The sequence below is a fragment of the Myxine glutinosa genome, chromosome 10 (genome assembly GCF_964187855.1).
Source record: "Myxine glutinosa chromosome 10, kmMyxGlut1.1, whole genome shotgun sequence".
Taxonomy (NCBI): Eukaryota; Metazoa; Chordata; class Myxini; order Myxiniformes; family Myxinidae; genus Myxine; species Myxine glutinosa.
The window spans coordinates 24,063,103-24,081,270 of record NC_136270.1 but is presented as its reverse complement, the minus strand read 5'-3'; the positions used below and the strand labels follow the sequence as shown (position 1 = coordinate 24,081,270).

The 18,168-nt window shown below is 45.0% G+C and overlaps 1 protein-coding gene across 2 annotated transcripts in view; it reads left to right on the top strand.

Moving 5' to 3' along the window:
- Positions 1-4,191: 4,191 nt before the first annotated feature.
- Positions 4,192-18,168, top strand: part of PTS (6-pyruvoyltetrahydropterin synthase) — a 29,901-nt gene continuing 15,924 nt past the window's right edge. The window contains exons 1-4 of one of the 2 annotated variants that reach the window (XM_068127238.2): positions 4,192-4,382; positions 12,944-13,023; positions 13,174-13,196; positions 13,513-13,569. In XM_068127238.2, coding sequence (XP_067983339.2) covers positions 4,309-4,382; positions 12,944-13,023; positions 13,174-13,196; positions 13,513-13,569 — 234 coding nt within the window. In that variant the 5' untranslated portion in view covers positions 4,192-4,308. Of the gene's footprint in view, positions 4,557-12,943; positions 13,024-13,173; positions 13,197-13,512; positions 13,570-18,168 lie in introns of both variants that reach the window. The other variant, XM_068127237.2, reaches the window with a different exon arrangement.

The window sequence follows — 18,168 nt, the reverse complement described above, 5'->3', positions numbered from 1 at the left end:
GCTGGGCGTGTAGCCTGTTAGTGTGTGTAGTTGGTTGGGCACTCCACCACTGTGAGGATGTCGGCCAGGTGAGGCCGCAGGTGGGCTCTGGGAGCCGGTAGTTGTGAGTGGGTGCCTGAGGATCCCGGGTGTGGATCGGGTAGCCCAGTGCCAGAGAGGGCACCGAGTGGGGAGAGCGCCAGAGGGCCTGCCCCAGTTAGTTAGGTTAGGGTGAGGAGCTAGGTAAGCTCGGGTGGCAACTGCAGTGGTGGAGGTGTGCAGGTGGGTAGACCCACTGGGAGAGGTACACGTCGCAGCCCAGAAATTGTACGCGGGCACCGGGAGATGAATCGGGGGAGTGAGACCCCAAATTGAAGAGCACCACAGTTTGGCCAATGGGAATTGGTTTTTAGAACCCATAGTGTAAGAGGGCCAATGGTTTGGCCGGAGAAAGACCCCGGGTAGTGTAAAGTTGTTAAAGTCATTTAGGAGATAGTTAGGATTGATGAACCTGTCGCACCATACGCAGCCACTTACCTGTGGTGATGATGATGACTCCACACCTGTGTTTTCTTTGTTTTGTTGCAGGAGATGAATCGCTGTGTGGATTTGTGAGACGCATCACGACGTGGATGAGACATTGGGGTGATTCCATCTCTCCCTCCCTAGGAGGGACTGATGATGAATTGGTAATGGCAAATTTTGATGTTGAGTTGAAAATGGCAAATTTTGATGAGAGTTGAAAATGGCAAATTTGATTGGTTAGGAGGGAGAGAAGACGAATTTGGTTTATGGGAGGAACGGGGAAGACAGTAGGGATGTTTGTTGATTTGTAAAGTAGATGTTTATGGGTAGTGTTGTGTTGTGTGGATACAGTAAGGGGTAAGGGAGGGGCCATGTAGGTTACCTGGTGGGGGGGGGGGGGGCGTACGATAGGAACGTACCTGTCTCACCTGGTTCCCATGTGCCCCCAGTGTGCATCACCTTACATTGCGTGCACTTTTGCGCCCTTACCACCTTACTCACTTGTCTGCTTCTTTTGTCTCCCACCTCCGAGGATCTGGCTTTGGGGTAGAGAGAGAGGAGAGAGAGGTGCTGGCTGCGCAGTTGTGGGCCTGCACTTTCGCTGTTCGCTGCCTGGATCGGTACACCATATGGACCGCAATGTTTGTGGCCACCCACAATGGACCGCAGTTCGTTTGCGGCCAAGCACCACCCGGGGATGGACCTATGGGTCAACGTGGCACCTATGCCATAAAGGTGAACCACTGTTAATTAACACCACTGAAGGCCACACGAAGAGCAAGAGACACCTGCAGGGTTAGGGGTTGTCGAGTTTATTTTTATTCCAATGAACAATGGTGACTGCACCGATTGGCGGTGGGGTGGTGCTTTTGATGCTGGGACAGGGTGCTCTGCACGTTATTAAAGGCCGTCGGCCACAGAGCACTCGTGGGTTGGTGTATCGATGTTGGCAAGCGCGCTCTCTCTATGCATAACATCTGCATGTGTTCCTCCAAAAACAGGTCCTGGATCGTAGTGTAGATATCAGCGTAATCTTGTAAATAATGCTCCCTACCGGCTGTATGTGTAGTTTGAGAATTCTTTCCGGATTCGGTTATCCTGTGGGTGTGTTTCTGTGAGGAGAAGGGTGCAACGTCGCAGGGGGACATATTTACTCATTTGTGAATATCTGTAAAACTGTCGCACTCAGGGTAGAGTTAATAGTAGAGGGAACTACATTGCGTGCCACACTAAAGTAGGTAAAAATTTATCGGGTCGGGACGCCCCGAGGGTAGAGAAGGGAGCAATGTTGCGAATATGGAATTTGGCCTCCATATCCGCTTGTAAATATTCCCCTATTTTCTCCAATACTCCCCAACTTTCCCCAATCCCCCATTCCCTAGTCCCATTGCATGTAAATAACAATCAGTAGAGCCGACCTTCCCCTTATTCCCCCATTAAATGTCGTGCCCAGGTCCACCGCACCACACGTAGACAACTTTCGGACATCTTCCTAGTTATTCTTAATCTATGTCAGTTAAGGCCTCGTTTCCATTAATTATGACTCTTCGTTGCACCAGAATGTGATTATATGGCATCAGTAGTGAGTTTAGGACCTTTCCCATACCTCCTTCCATCTTCTTCCCCAACAACTACAACAACAATTACAACTACAACTACGACTACAACAACAGAGGGGCGGGGAGTGTGCGTCCTCACACCGGCTCGGTTACCCGCCATGACCATGCGCTCCACGGCGTTACCCCGAAGGGGCTGGCTGTCAGCTCCTCGTCAGGGGCGGAGCCAGTAACCCCCCCACGCACCCAATGAGAAGCAACGTGCCGATTCCATCTGGGGCGGAGCTAACGAGCCGAGGGCGTGTCACTCCCCGCCGGATATACGCGGCCCCGCGCCGGACGTGACGTGAGATGCGCCTGAACTACGGAGAGCAGAGGAAGCCACCGCCACCCCCAGCGCGACGATACCTCCCCGCATCTTTGGACCGGACCGAACCGGGTCGATTCTGCCCTGAGCCCAGGTGCACCTGGAGCCATCGCTACCCGCCTGTCCTTTGCATCAATCCCCGTGTGAGTCAGCCGTTGTCCCGTTTACCTGTCGTCTGTTGGGAATAATATAAGATTGTGTCTAAGTGCTTGTCTTTCTATGCTGTCCCTCTTGTAGTTGTAATCTAACCTTCCGCCTTAATATAACCTCCTCCGGAGGTCTTGAGAACTGAACCCCTGGTGTCGTATTGTGTTATTGTAATCCAGCCGGGTGTCTTCTTTTTCTTATTGAGCCAGCATCGCGCGACTAGTCAACGTTCGGGCACAATCGGGTAACTTGTGCAGACGTGGTCATACCATAAAACCGCTCGGTAAATAACATCCAAGCCACGTCTGTAACAATACATTTTATGAAACGGGGAAACCTAATACACACTTTGGTGGTTTTAAAATGACAGAATATGTCTTTATTAGAAAAAAAAAAAAGAAGAACATTGGAGACTACGCTGCTAACAAAATACACCGCTCTAACGCATAACCACGAGTTTAAACTACATTTACAACAAATATGAAAACTATTTTCATATCACAATGTTAAATATAGAATATATAGAAGATAACGTTAAAAAAATGAGCCCTGTCTTCCAATGGTAAACAATCCTTCAAAAAATTCCTGGATCCGGAATAATATGCTGAGCTTCACCAAAAACGAATCAATTCTTCCTTATCCCAAGGGCAATCATCCCACCAACTTTCATCCAAATCCATTCAGAACTTTTCCAAATATCTTGTTCACAAACACGAACACACACCTGCACACACACACACACACACACACACACACACACACACACACACACACACACCTGCACACACACACACACACACACACACACACACACACACACACACACACACACACACACACGATCGAATGCATTACTCCCTGGCGGGAGTAATTACCCTATAGAACCATTTAGAAGCCATTCGAATTGCCCTTTAGAATTACCCTTTAAACCCTTTTAAAGTTACCCTTGGGAACCCTTGATAATTACCCAAGAGAATTGCTTTTTAGAATTACCCTTTAGAAGCCATAATATAATTACCCTTCAGAATTACTCTTCAGAATTACCGTTGGAACCCCTTACAATTATTACCCTTTAGAATCACCCTTCAGAATTACCTTTTAAAATTACCCATTATAACCCATACACCATTAAAATTACCCTTTAGAACCCATAAACAATTATAATTACCCTTGAGAACCCATAACCCATTATAATTACCCTTTGGAACCCATAACGCATTATAATTACCCTTGGAACCCATAGCCCATTATGATTACCCTTCAGAACCCATAAACCATTAAAATTACACTTTAGAACCCATAGACCATTATAATTACCCTTTAGAACCCATAAGCCATTATAATTACCCTTCAGAAGCCTTTATAATTCAACACTGTTACTAAAAGGTTCTTCTACTTCATGTTTCTGACAACATCGTGAAATATTAGAATTGGTTTCACCGCTTAAAAACGATGGCTTTTGAAGAGAGGGAGGAGTTTAGGGTTGGCGAGCGCCAGGTGCACCCCCGTGGGGATTAATAAGGGTGTGCAACAGATACACCGCTGAGGGGTTATGGGATGACGTGCGCCGGGTGCTCCCCCCCCCCCCCCCCCCCCTGGATCCGCCCATGCCTTTTCGACTCCAAATCGGAAACAGACAGAGAGGAGAATGTACCATGTGATGAGGAAGCAGAAAAACAGAGTTAAACTGCCGTGTCCATTCGGAGCCAGCATCTAATTTGACAGCAGAGCGAGATGGCAGAACAGACACCTCCAATGGCATATATATCGTGCCGTGCAACGTTCAGCGCCGCTCACCGCTTACACAGGTAGACGTTGCTGGGGGTTTTTTTTAAAATAATGTTGATGCTGATGCTGCTGCATACACAAGTAGGCACAGCTAGTGGGTTCTATATGGGATTCTATATGGGATCGCTGCGAACACAAGTGGACGTGGACACAGCCAAGGAGGATGCATTGCTTACACAGGTTGGCGCAATTAGGTGGGTGGACTGCATACACAAGTGGGCACAGCTCGGGGGGATGGGGGGGGGGGGGGGGGTCCATTGCTTGCGCAAGTGGACATAGCTACATCTAGATCAAGGTGGGACACGCTGCTCCTGCGCCTTGCCAGTCTTTCGAACCTTATTCCACTCTCTTTCACTTACGAACGCTCTTTTAAGGCAACTACGGCTCATAGTCAACCTCAGCTTAATTATTTTATCTCTCACATCGACCATGTTTATTTAAACAGCAGTAGAGGTTCGCCTTCCCCCACACTAACTCCTCGATCGCCCCTATCTTCTATTGAAACGTATTTGTTTTATGTTCCAATGGTTCTCTTATAGAATGCAATGTATCGGCACACAATGTAACGGAATGCATCACACAATGACCTACTCCTTTTACTGTGGAATCTTTACCTTCCAGTGTAAGTGCTCATACATAGGATAGCCTGCTTAACGTTCCCTCAGATGGCCAGGTAACAGGTCTGGAAAGGAATGGAGGGTGATTGCCTCATTCAGCATTCAAGGAAGAGGTGGGGAGCCAAGGTGATGATGAAAATGACGTTACATCTTACACAATATGTAGATTGCAGTAAACCCATATGTAAACTCTACGTATACTAAATGGGGAAAGAAGAGGTGATAACATAGGAGAAAAGGAGAGGATAAGGGACCATCTCTTACGAACACAAGTGTGGTGGGACATTTGACCTAAATTCCTCAATTGTTATCCATGCCACCGAAGGTGGGCAGAGGAATTATGTTTCACTCCTGTCTGTCTGTGATCAGGATATCTCAAAAAGTTATGGATGCATTCGGACAAAACAAGGTGAGCAGATGAGAGCGTCACAGGACAAAGGAAGAGTAGAGAGAGGGGGGAAACACCAACAGCAGAGTTAAAGGCAAAGATAGAGGGAGACTTGGACAAACTACAATGGCTGTTGGGAGGAATGTGGGACAGGAGAGGATGCATGGGGTGGACAAGATGGATACAGAAGGAAACTCTCAGGAGGAAAAACTGGAAATTTGGACGAAAGACGGATTGGGGTGGGCGCATCAGACTTACCGAGGGTAGAAAATATCATGGTTTTGGATTGGGGATGATCTGAGATGGTGGTGAGCAGTTCTTTTGAAGACTTGGATGGAAGAATGAGATTGGAGTGAATGTGGAGGTTGGTTTGACAGGTGGGTAAAAAGAGGAATAAATGAGTGGAAGTGAGCAGTGATTCTGGATTTTGGGAGTTTCACCAGAAGGAAGTTTATGTTGGACTGTGTGTGCCCTGCATAAACCTGGGAGCGGGACAAAGCGCCGAAAGAGCAGACAGGGTGCAAGACCAGAAAGGAGGCAGTAGAAGACAGAGAGACCACTGACCTGTCTGCGATGATGAAGGGATTGGCTCAGAGACTCAGCTTCACTGTGGGAGATTCCAATAGTCATGAAGGCCTTTCTTTCTATTGCATCAAGCTGAGCAAGATGAGAGTCAAGGCAGCAAGACCAGAGGGGAGAGCAGTATTCCACCAAGCTGAAGATGAAGGCATTGTAGGTGGATATAGGAGTTCATGTGTGCCAAGGAAGGACATTCCACGATGGAGGATGCCCAGTCGGCGGCTGGGTTTGAAAGCAAACTTTTAAAATGTGGTTTGCTTAAGAAAGATCATGGCTGATAGTTAGATCCAGGAGTTTGAATGACTGAACTTAATCAAGAGGAAAAGAAAGTAGATATGAGGGTGTGCCAGATGGTCCCTTTGGAGAGAGAGTCAGAGTATGAGAATTTTTAGGATTGAAATACATATTCCAAGTCTTTGACGAGCTTGCTTTTGTTTAAGGTCTCAAGAGAGGGAAGAGGGTGCACTGTGCAGCCTGCCTGTCTAAAGGATGAGCAATGTCACGGCAAGGTGGAGTCATCAGCAAATAGATAAAGGGGATTTTCCAGAGACATGTGGGCTTCCAACATTATGGACTTTGCTTTGTGCATGGGGGCATTGTCATACTGAAACAGGAAAGGGCCTTCCCCAAACTGTTGCCACAACGTTGGAAGCACACAATTGTCTGGAATGTCATTGTATGCTGTAGCGTTAAGATTTCCCTTCACTGGAACTAAGGGGCCTAGCCCGAAACATGAAAAACAGCCCCAGACCATTATTCCTCCTCCACCAAACTTTACAGTTGGCACTATGCATCCGGGCAGGTATCATTCTCCTGGCATCCGCCAAACCCAGATGCGTCTGTCAGACTGCCAGATGGTGAAGCATGATTCATCACTCCAGAGAACGCATTTCCACTGCTCCAGAATCAAATGGTGGTGAGCTTCACACCACTCCAGCCGACGCTTGGCCTTGCGCATGGTGATTTTAGGCTTGTGTGCGGCTGCTCGGCTGTGGAAATCCATTTCATGAAGCTTCTGTCAAACAGTTGTTGTGCTGACTTTGCTTCCGGAGGCAGTTTAGAACTCGGTAGTGAGTGTTGCAACCGAGGACAAACAATTTTATGTGGTATTGCGCTTCAGCACTCGGCAGTCACGTTCTGTGTGCTTGTGTGGCCTACCACTCTGCGGCTGAGCTGTTGTTGCTCCGAGACGTTTCCACTTCACAATAACAGCACTTACAGTTGACCGGGGCAGCTCTAGCAGGGCAGAAATTTGACTAACTGACTTGTTGGAAAGGTGGCATCCTATGACCATGCCACGTTGAAAGTCACTGAGCTCTTCAGTACGACCCATTCTCCTGCCAATGTTTGTCAATGGAGATTGCATGGGTGTGTGCTTGATTATATTGTCACATCCGTGGCCGATGAAAACCAGCCTTGGACAGATAGCCGAACAGTTAACTCCGAGGCGTACAAGCCGAGTTATTGGCGGTTCCTTTTTATGGCATGCGCGAGACCAAAAATCATGAGGTCCTTACCTGGGGACGAGCTGCACACAGGGGTTAACTGATCCCCACAAACACAGAGACGACAAGACGAAGGAAATGCAACAAATAATGAATTTATTAAGAATAATTGCAAACCAAATAAAATGAATGTGAGGTTAAGAAAAAACTGTAATTCCTAATCTGAGACGTCTATACTCGGACACGAAAACAGACAGGGGAATGATTAAAAAAAAAAAAAAAAAAAATCCCCCCTTTTATTTGGCACTCAGCTCTGGTCTCAAAGAGCACTTTAGTGGGGTCAGTCGACGAGAAGACCGCGTGTCGAAGCGCCTGAATAATGGTGCCAGTCAAGCGCGCCAGCACACCAAGCCATGCAGCAGGCAGCCAAACGTCCCCCCACTCGATCTCCGCCCAGCCAGCACAACCCGGTTCTTAGCTGCTTCAAAGAGCACCGAGTCAAAACAACACCCCTGGCTCCAAAGCTGCAAGGGTTTCTGGGCCCCGAACAGTTCTCCTCAAGTGCAGATGGGAAAATGCGACCATCCGCCATGAAGCCAGCACCAGAGAGAGAGATAAATTCTGTGACCGCCCGATCCAATCGCCAGAACCAGAGAGATAAATACTGCGACCGCCCGATCCGATCGCCAGAATCAGAGAGAGCGAGAGGGGTGGACGCACCCTCATTTTTCCCTTGCTGACATCACACTCCACCAATCCTAACATCCCATAACATCATCCTATCTCCACAACCAATCATCCCCTTCGGGCGGGGCCTCACGGCCTGCTTGACGCCCAATGACGTAGCTCGGGGCGTCGCATTTCAGTTACGATCCTTCAAGGTGGAGTCCAGCCGTCTTTCTGGAATGTTCGGCTGGACGGGATTTACTTGCCGATCGTAATGTCCGGTTACTGTCAGCAATTATCGCTGTTGTTGTAATTGTTGTTGTAATGGCGGCCCTTTTTAGATGAAATAAAAACGTAAGGAAAAATCACAGGGGGAAATTACACATTGGGGAAATTAACCTTATAGACCTACCTAATTAGCATAGCTCCCTCCACGCCTCGTATGGAGACACAAACACTACATGACCAAAAGTATGCGGAAACCCCTTCTAATTAGTGGATTCGGCTGTTTCAGCCACACCTATTGCTGACAGGTATATATAATCAAGCGCACAGCAATGCAATCTCCATAGACAAACATTGGCAGTAGAATGGGCCGAACTGAAGAGCTCAGTGACTTTCGACGTGGCACCGTCATTGGATGCCACCTTTCCAACAAGTCAGTTCGTCAAATTTCTGCCCTGCTAGAGCTGCCCTGGTCAACTGTAAGTGCTGTTATTGTGAAGTGGAAATGTCTAGGAGCAACAACAGACTCAGCTGCAACGTGTTAGGCCATACAAGCTCACAGAACGGGACCGATGAGTGCTGAAACTCGTAAAAATCGTCTGTCCTCTGTTGCAACAATCACTACCGAGTTCCAGACTGCCTCTGGGAGCAACGTTAGCATAACTACTGTTCATCAGGAGCTTCATGAAATGGGTTTCCATGGCTGAGCAGCCGCACACAAGCCTAAGATGACCATGCGCAATGCCAAGCGTCAGCTGTAGTGGTGTAAAGCTCACCACCATTGGACTCTGGAGCAGTGGAAACGCGTTCTCTGGAGTGATGAATCACGCTTCACCACCTGGCAGTCTGACGGACAGGTCTGGGTGTGGAGGATGCCAGGAGAACGCTTCCTGTCCAAATTCATAGTGCCAACTGTAAAGTTTGGTGGAGGAGGAATAATGGCTTAGGGCTGTTTTTCATGGTTCGAGCTTGGCCCTTTAGTTCCAGTGAAGGGAAATCTTAACACCACTGCGACAGCATACATTGACATTCTAGATGATTGTGTGCTTCCAACTTTGTGGCAACAGTTTGGGGAAGGCCCTCTCCTGTTTCAGCATGACAATGGCCCCGTGCACGAAGCAAGGTCCATACAAAAATGGTTTGTCGAGATTGGTGTGGAAGAACTTGACTGGCCTGCACAGAACCCTGACATCAACCCCATTGAACACCTTTGGGATGAATTGGAACGCCGACTGTGAGCCAGGCCTAATTGCCCAACATCAGTGCCTGACCTCACTAATGCTCTTGTGGCTGAATGGAAACAAATCCCTGCAGCAATGTTCCAACATCGAGTGGATAGCCTTCCCAGAAGAGGGGAGGCTGTTATAGCAGCAAATGGGGGGGACCAACTCCATATTAATGCCCATGATTTTGGAATGGGATGTGGTGATGTTTGGGTGTCCATATCATTTTGGTCATGTAGTGTATACGATCTTATTCTCTACATATTCCCTACTTATGTACATCGAGGGTTCTTAATCTTCATGTCACACAGTCCATGCTAAACTATACATTCCTATCTCCACTACGGTATTTCATCCCTACCCCCAGGAACGTAACAATACATACCAGTCAGCAATGGGTGTGGCTGAAACAGTCGAGTCCACGAATTAGAAGGGGGGTCCTCATACTTTTGGCCATGTAGTGTATGTCCAGAGAGACAGCCCTGATCTTGTGTCTGACATTGAGGGACTCCATCCATTGTTGGGTGAGTCGAAGAAACATGTCCAAGGTGAAGCGACCTGGTCTGAAATAACCATATTGATGATCTGAGATGAGGCTGTTGGAGAAAGGCAAGGATTTCCTCTCAACCGCGATAAAGGATTCCATGACCTTGCTGATTATTGGAAGTAAACTGATAGGTCTAGAGTTAAGGTGATCAGTTTCTGCACCTTTTTATGGAATGCAGTGATGTGGATGGATTTCCAAGCAGTTGGAAGATGACATAAGGCATATGATAGGGTGCAAAGGGCAAAGAGAGGATGTGCTAGAGCAGCAGAGCATGTTTTTAGGACCTGTGAGTTGATCCCATCCGGTCCAGTAGCAGATTCAGAGTCGAGAGTTGAAATAACCATCTCCACCTTTTTAGGTGCAAAAGACACAGAGTCCAGGAGCGGTTGGATATGTCAGGAAAGGATAGGTACTGAGAGAGGGTTTGTGGACACGATATTTGAAAGCAAACACAGAATTGAGGCATTCGGCCTTCTGATGAGTGGAGTCGGCTGTGGTGCCATTTTAAGAGAGGGAAGAGAAGGAAGGGGAGCATTCACCAGAGACCAACCTAACAAGGTTCTATCAGGTTTTAGAGGAGGGATAAAGTTTGAAAAATTCTTTCTTAAGGTTGGTCAGATGTTTTCTGGTTCTCCTGAGAGTAGCCACACACATTTTATGGACGTTTTGAAATGCACTGAGATTGCCCTCGGTTGGATTTACCTTCCAGGAAGAGAAGCCAAGTTGTTTCAGAGCAGCTTCCTCACCACAAGATTCAGTGTACCATGGACAGAAAGAAGGGTGGGATAATTGAAGACGAGATGGGCTGAATCTGTGCATGAGAGAGAGCAGGTTTCTGTGGAAGAATTCCCTGGCTGAGTTGACATCAGGGGCAGTAGATATGGGAGACCAGTCATGAAGAGAGATGGCTGCTTGCAGTCACTGCCAATCTGCCTGAGTGAACTGGCAGATTCACCGGTGTTGAGGCAGCTCTCAGAAAAAATGCCACAGATGTTGACTTTCACAAGCACATGATCAGATGAACCAATTGGAGCAGAGGAAGTGCAGGAGACATTTACAGGAAAGTTAGTCCTCACCAAGTCCAGAAGGGAGGATTTGCCATTGCGAGAAATCTGGGTTTGAAAGTTCACAGGTTGAGTCAGTCCCATGGAGTCACAGAAGTCCCTTGCTGAAGTGCCTTATGGCTGGCGAGAGGTACCAACACCCAGCCAAGTTGCATGGTGACAATTGAAATCTCCACATGTGAGGAAGAGAGAGTAGTAATGAGTGGTTAAAGGTATGTCCATGTTGTCTGAGAGAGATGTAGATGGAGTTGTCACTGTTCAGAGGACGTTACAACACACCTACGAACAGGTGGGAGCAGAGGGGAAGTCGCAGCCAGAGGTACTTCTGGGGTTGGGAGGTACAGTATAAGATCAGTACAAGGGCAGTAAGAAGTTGAGTTATTGATGTAAAGAGCAAATCTGCCGCTGGGGCGTGGTTCAGGCCTATCAAATTGGAGGAGACAATAACCGCGGAGAGACACTAAGGAGTCAGGGGCATCCTGTAGTAGGAAAGATGCTGTTAAACAGATGTTGTTTGGTTTATCAGCAGCGGCTTAGATTGAGAAATCTGTCAGGTTAGAGTGGAAACTTCGGATGTTTGAGGTTCACACAGTTGAGGTTCACACACGGGACCATTACTGAGAAAAAGGCACATGACAGCATGCCTGGAGTTTGCAAAAAGGCATGTGAAAGACTGAGAGCATGAGGCAAAATATTATGTGGTCTGATGAGATGAAAATTGAACTCTTTTGCCTGAATGCAAAGTGCTACGTCTGGGGAAAACCGAGCACAGCTCTTCACCCATCTAACACAATACCTACTATGAAGCATGGTGGTGGCAGCATCATGCTATGGGGATGCTTTTCAGCAGCTGGGACTGGAAGACTTGTAAGGATAGAGGGAACAATGAATGGAGCCAAATACAGGCAAATCCTTGAGGAGAAACTGCTTCAAAATGCAAAAGACCAGAGACTGTGGCGAAGATTTACGTTCCAACAGGACAATGGCCCCAAGCATACAGCCAAAGCAACACTGGAATGGCTTCAAAACAAGAATGTGAAAGTCCTTCAGTGGCCCAGCCAAAGCCGAGACTTGAATCCCATTGAGAATCTGTGGAAAGACTTGAAGATTGCTGTTCACCGATGCTCCCCATACAACTTGACAGAGCTTGAGCAAATCTGCAAGGAAGAATGGGAAAAACTCCCCAAATCCAGATGTGCAAATCTGATGCAGACATACCCAAGAAGACTCGAAGCTGTAATCATTGCCAAAGGTGGTTCTACGTAGTATTGACTCAGGCGGTTGAATACTTATATAAATAAGATATTTCTGTATGTCATTTTTAATTGTTTTGTAAAAATCTCGATAACAAAATTCCACTTTGACATATGTGTATATCAGTGACAAAACATCTCAATTCGATCCATTTTAAATTTAGGCTGTAACACAACAAAACGTGAAAAGTCAAGGGGTGTGAATACTTTCTGAAGGCACTGTATATATATGGCAGCGAGACAAGAGAAGTTTACCTCATTTGCATATCCCAATAAGTCCCTACTTTAAATTCGTCTTTGCCAGAATCAAAGTGATGAAAGTTGTGAATCTGTTGATTGAAATTCCAAGAGATGAGTACAATGCAAGCATGTCCTTGGTTGGATTGCTAGAACACGAATAACTTGGTCCAGAGATTTGGAGGCTGCTCACGGTATGATTTGCAAGTGTAAATAAAGTATCATAGATGAAATGTGACCGAGACTTCACAGTTCATTTCCCAGCCCATGATGTTATATTGTTCGTTCCTCTGTCTGGGTGCATAATTGTTGGTTAATATTTTTGTTTGTGTTTTAGTCCGAAACTGTCAGCTGCCGAAAATCTTGAAGTCTACAGCAAATGCAACAATCCCAACGGGCACGGACACAATTATACAGGTTCGTTTTACAAAGCATTGATTATGTTATAGTTAATGACATCGTTTTCATAAAGCTCGAGTCAGATAAATTGGTAGTTATGTTGTCATGTCAAGTTTCATTAAAATCGTGTTGTTCCAATAACTAATTTTTTTTTTTCATTTTCTTCAGTCGAGATAAGCGCATATGGCAAGGTGAGCTGATCTTGGCATCATCACCAGGAAGCCATATGGTAGCATCTGCAGGAAGACTACCACGTTAATTAAACACGTGTTATGACAGACAGTAATGAGAGTATAACAAGGAGCAAGTGAAATCGACAATTTCTTTCCATAAAATATTTAAAATTTCGTTCCTAATTCCCACATCTTCATCATATCAAGACAAATTTAAATACCATGTGCTTTTTGATTAATGTCAAGATGTGACGTCTATGTTGTCATTTTGTGCTCCACACAATTATGCACTGTGTGAGAATTCAGGAATTGTATTGATGTGCCATGAATGCAGATTCACCCAATCACGGGAATGGTGGTCAACCTGAAGGACGTCAAGAAGTATATTGAGGTCAGTGCATTATACTAACTAGAAACGGTACCCGCCCTATGGGCGGGGCTTCAATTGGGAGGCCCAAATGAAAAGGAAAAATATCAGAAATTGAAGGCTTTTTTTTATTTTAAACGATTTATATAAACATCCGTTAAATCATATCACACACAAATCATCAAAATCTAAACAGTATTTGTAGAATTTCAATAAAAGCCACATCACTGTTCATATCGGTAAATATTATTCCGTCGTGTTTCAAATTTGGGCAAATTTGGGCTCTCCAATATTCGATGTGTTCACGGTTTGAATTACATAACGTAATGTTTGTGACAATGTTTTCATTGTGACAATGTTGTGACGATGTTGTGACGATGTTGGTGTTCACGGTAGTGTTTGATGTGACGGTGTGAACGTAATTTCGTAATGTTTTTCGTTTTTATTTTCGTAATCGTCTAATGAACGTTTAATGTTTAATGAACGTTTAATGAGCATAAGAATGAGTGTAATGATCATTAAATGAATGAATGAATGTAATGAATAATTCGATGTGAAGCGAAAGACGCCTCAGAGCTGTCACATTCACAATCGCTATGTCGTATGTACTCCCCATACGTGTTTCCTTCATTGTAAAAACTACCAAGTCAACAGTTAAAAGGATTTTGAGCCGATAGGTGTTACGGCATTGGCAAGGACGATGGAGACAGCGATCTGTTAGCGTATACACCACCCAAATATCTATGTGGAATTCTCTCATGTAGAGATTAAACTCACATCGTTTGAACTTTGGCTGAGGTCATTATTTACTTTTAATGATGTTTATATACGAATCAAAAAGAAGATAATTGGTTTTGGGTCGTCCTTTCCGCATATCTCATGGGATTGTGAGTTGGAGAGACGACCATGATGGTGGGGAGGAGGTTGGCATTCTCTCAAGCAGGGATTCAACCCATGTCCTTATAAAAGGTCTTTGTAATATTTGTAAAAGGTCTTTCTAAAAGGTCTTTTTGTAAAATGTCTTTGTAAAAGGTCTTTGTAATCATGTCCTTATAAAAGGTATAAAAGAACCTAGGTCGGCAAACGAATCTTTCCAAACGAATCTCAAGGTCACCGAGTCCGATCGGTGCAGCCGTGCAGCGATCGGTGCAGCCGTTTGTGCGGCACCCGGGAAAATAACGTTATGCTGGAGTCCAAACCTGAAAATGCTGGAGGCCAAAGCTGAAATTGGAAAAACAATATACCCTATTTTACTCCAGGAGATCCCAGGATTACCCACCCAAAATATCGTTGCAATCGGTTCAGCCGTTTTTGCGGTACCTTCGAACAGACAGACAGACAGACAGACGGACAGACATTTGGTGAATTATCGGAAGATGTAGTTCAGGAAGTCCTTGTGGTTCCGTTTATCATGACCTCTTCGCAGAGACAAGGATATTTTTCTAAAGTCATTATGCACTGGGGCGATTTGACCTTGGGAATCTCATGCATTTTTTTGGTTAATATATATATTTGTTAATTTTATATTTTAAAAAATTGTATAAACATTTGTGAATGTAAAACTTATAAAGCCCGTGTTGGACCGGTTTTATTGATGTGTGAAAGCGAAACGTGGGCAATGCAGATCGATGATGTAAAAATAACTGAAAGAACAGAGATGAGAATAATATTATGGATGATTGGATTGTCTCTGAAAGAAAGAATTCTGAGCTAGGAAATCAGGAAAGGATTTTAAAAAATCAATACTAGTGAAGAAGAACCTTGGTCGGCAAGACTTGGATGTTTGGGTCTGCATTTAGGACATCCGCAAAGAAAAGACATGGATTGAAACCATCAAGAAAGATATGGAACATTTGGGTTGGCACAGCACTGATGTGTTGGATACATCCACATGGAGGAATGCTAACATTGGACCAAACCCCTGAAAAAATGTGAATATGGTCGTAAGTCGTCTGCTGTTGTTGTTGTTGTTGTTGTTGTTGTTGTTGTAAACACATTTGTGGACTACTCAACAGAAATACGCTGGTACAAACCCCAGGTATTTTCCAAACGAATCTCAATTGCATTGACAATAAAACCTGCATTTAGTCAGGTTCACTATGTCAATAAATTATATTTCGTTCAAAATCATGGTAGATTAGCAAACCTATACATTTTTGGAAAGGTTATAGCATAAGGAAACTAAAAATCAATGTTTACATTTGGAGAGATACCTGTATGGCGGCCATTTTGGATTTTCAAAATGGCCACTGTAAAATACATATTTTGTTCTATTTCTGCCTCTAATTACCCTAAAAACTTTTTAAAATATACTAAACCTATATTTTCAGGGACAAGGAATCCAATGAAAGTATCAAATTAGTGCTATGGGGAATGGTAAGACACGAATCAAAGGTTTTGAATTGCAAAATACTGTCTTTATATTCGCGATAAGTTGCATAATCAAATACATGTTATCATTTTGTACAGGCAGTTAATAACATCAAAATGTGTCACAATAATTCATATCACCAAACATACACAGGCAGTCAGCAAAATCATATATACACATGCAGTCAGTATAACTTCACATCTACACAGGCAGTCAATGGCATCAAACATACACGATTACAGAATATGCCATTTAGAGTTCATCATCACTGTCCTGTGTGTCGTATCCGACAATATAGTCCGCATCGTTTTCACAGTCCGTTCCACACAAGCAAAGGTCGGTCAAATTGATCGGCAAATCGAATTGGTCGAATGGTCGATCGAATCGAATTCGATGAATCGAATCGAATCAAATCGATCGAATGGTCGATCGAAGCGATTGGTCAAATGGTCGAATGGTCGAATTGGTCGAATGGAATTGGTCGATTGGTCGAATTGGTCGAATCGAATTGGTCGGAATTGGCAAATGTAAACATTGATTTTCTGATTTTCCATGTAATAATGTTTCCAAAAATGTATAGGTTTGCTAATCTACCATGATTTTGAACGAAAAAAACATAGTGAACCTGACTAATTGTAAGGTGGGCCGAAGCCTGGATTTCAGGAGTTTTTCCAGGTTGTGGTCACAGAAAGAGCAGGCATTGATCTTGGAGGAGTTGACAATGCAGAGGGAACTAGACTGGAGAAGCGGTAAAATTACAGAGCCATTGATCTATCCATTGTGTGAGAGTAACAGACTTTGTACTTTGACCTAATCATGGGAGATTCCAATAATGCTCAGAGCTTTAAATTCCACAGCTTGAGACAGATGAGGTGCTAATGTGCCAACCCCGAGGGGAGAGTCTATGGACAAGTCCATCGAGCTATGGACAAGTTCCTTGTAGCTTGTGAGTAGTTATGATTTTAAAGGAACTAGGGCATGCCCGTACTATATATATATGTAAAATTATATCCCCCCCCTCTATTTACATGAAATGGTTTGGTCCATTCGCAAAGCCAAAGCGAACGGCTTGCGAGTACGGTGACAATCCCCCCCCTCTATTTACATGAAATGGTTTGGTCCAAAGCGAACGGCTTGCGAGTACAGTGACAATCCCCCCCCCCCCCCCCCTCTATTTACATGAAATGGTTTGGTCCAAAGCGAACGGCTTGCGGAGTTTGGTAAAGAAATCGCCATAGCGTGCACAAACGCGCAGGAAAGCGAAAGAATCGCAAATTAGTTTTAATTAGTTTTAAAACATAGTTTAACGCCAACATAGCGGCAACATAGTTTGCCAACGTGAAATAAATGAATACGCTCTCAAATGTGCCGTCCGAGGCAGAGTCTGTTCGGCACGTTCGGCACACGTGATAGCTCGCTGCTCTCTGATTGGTTGAATCGTTTTTTGGACATAGCTCGGTAACTACTTGTCCGATTAATATGAAACCTTGAAAAGGCACATCCTCAGGTCCCCAGCAATATACCTGGCAAGTTTAAAGTATATCGGACCCGTGGTTGTCGAGAAACAGCGGTCACAGACAAACAAACACACAGAGATTACTGGAATTATAGATAGACTAGGGCATGCCCGTACTATATATATATCTAAAATTATATCCCCCCCCCCTCTATTTACATGAAATGGTTTGGTCCATTCGCAAAGCCAAAGCGAACGGCTTGCGAGTACGGTGACAATCCCCCCCCCTCTATTTACATGAAATGGTTTGGTCCAAAGCGAACGGCTTGCGAGTACGGTGACAACCCCCCCCCCCCTCTATTTACATGAAATGGTTTGGTCCAAAGCGAACGGCTTGCGGAGTTTGGTAAAGAAATCGCCATAGCGTGCACAAACGCGCAGGAAAGCGAAAGAATCGCAAATTAGTTTTAATTAGTTTTAAAACATAGTTTAACGCCAACATAGCGGCAACATAGTTTGCCAACGTGAAATAAATGAATACGCTCTCAAATGTGCCGTCCGAGGCAGAGTCTGTTCGCCACGTTCGGCACACGTGATAACTCGCTGCTCTCTGATTGGTTGAATCGTTTTTTGGACATAGCTCGGTAACTACTTGTCCGATTAATATGAAACCTTGAAAAGGCACATCCTCGGGTCCCCAGCAATATACCTGGCAAGTTTCAAGTATATCGGACCCGTGGTTGTCGAGAAACAGCGGTCACAGACATACAGACATACAGAGATTACTGGAATTATA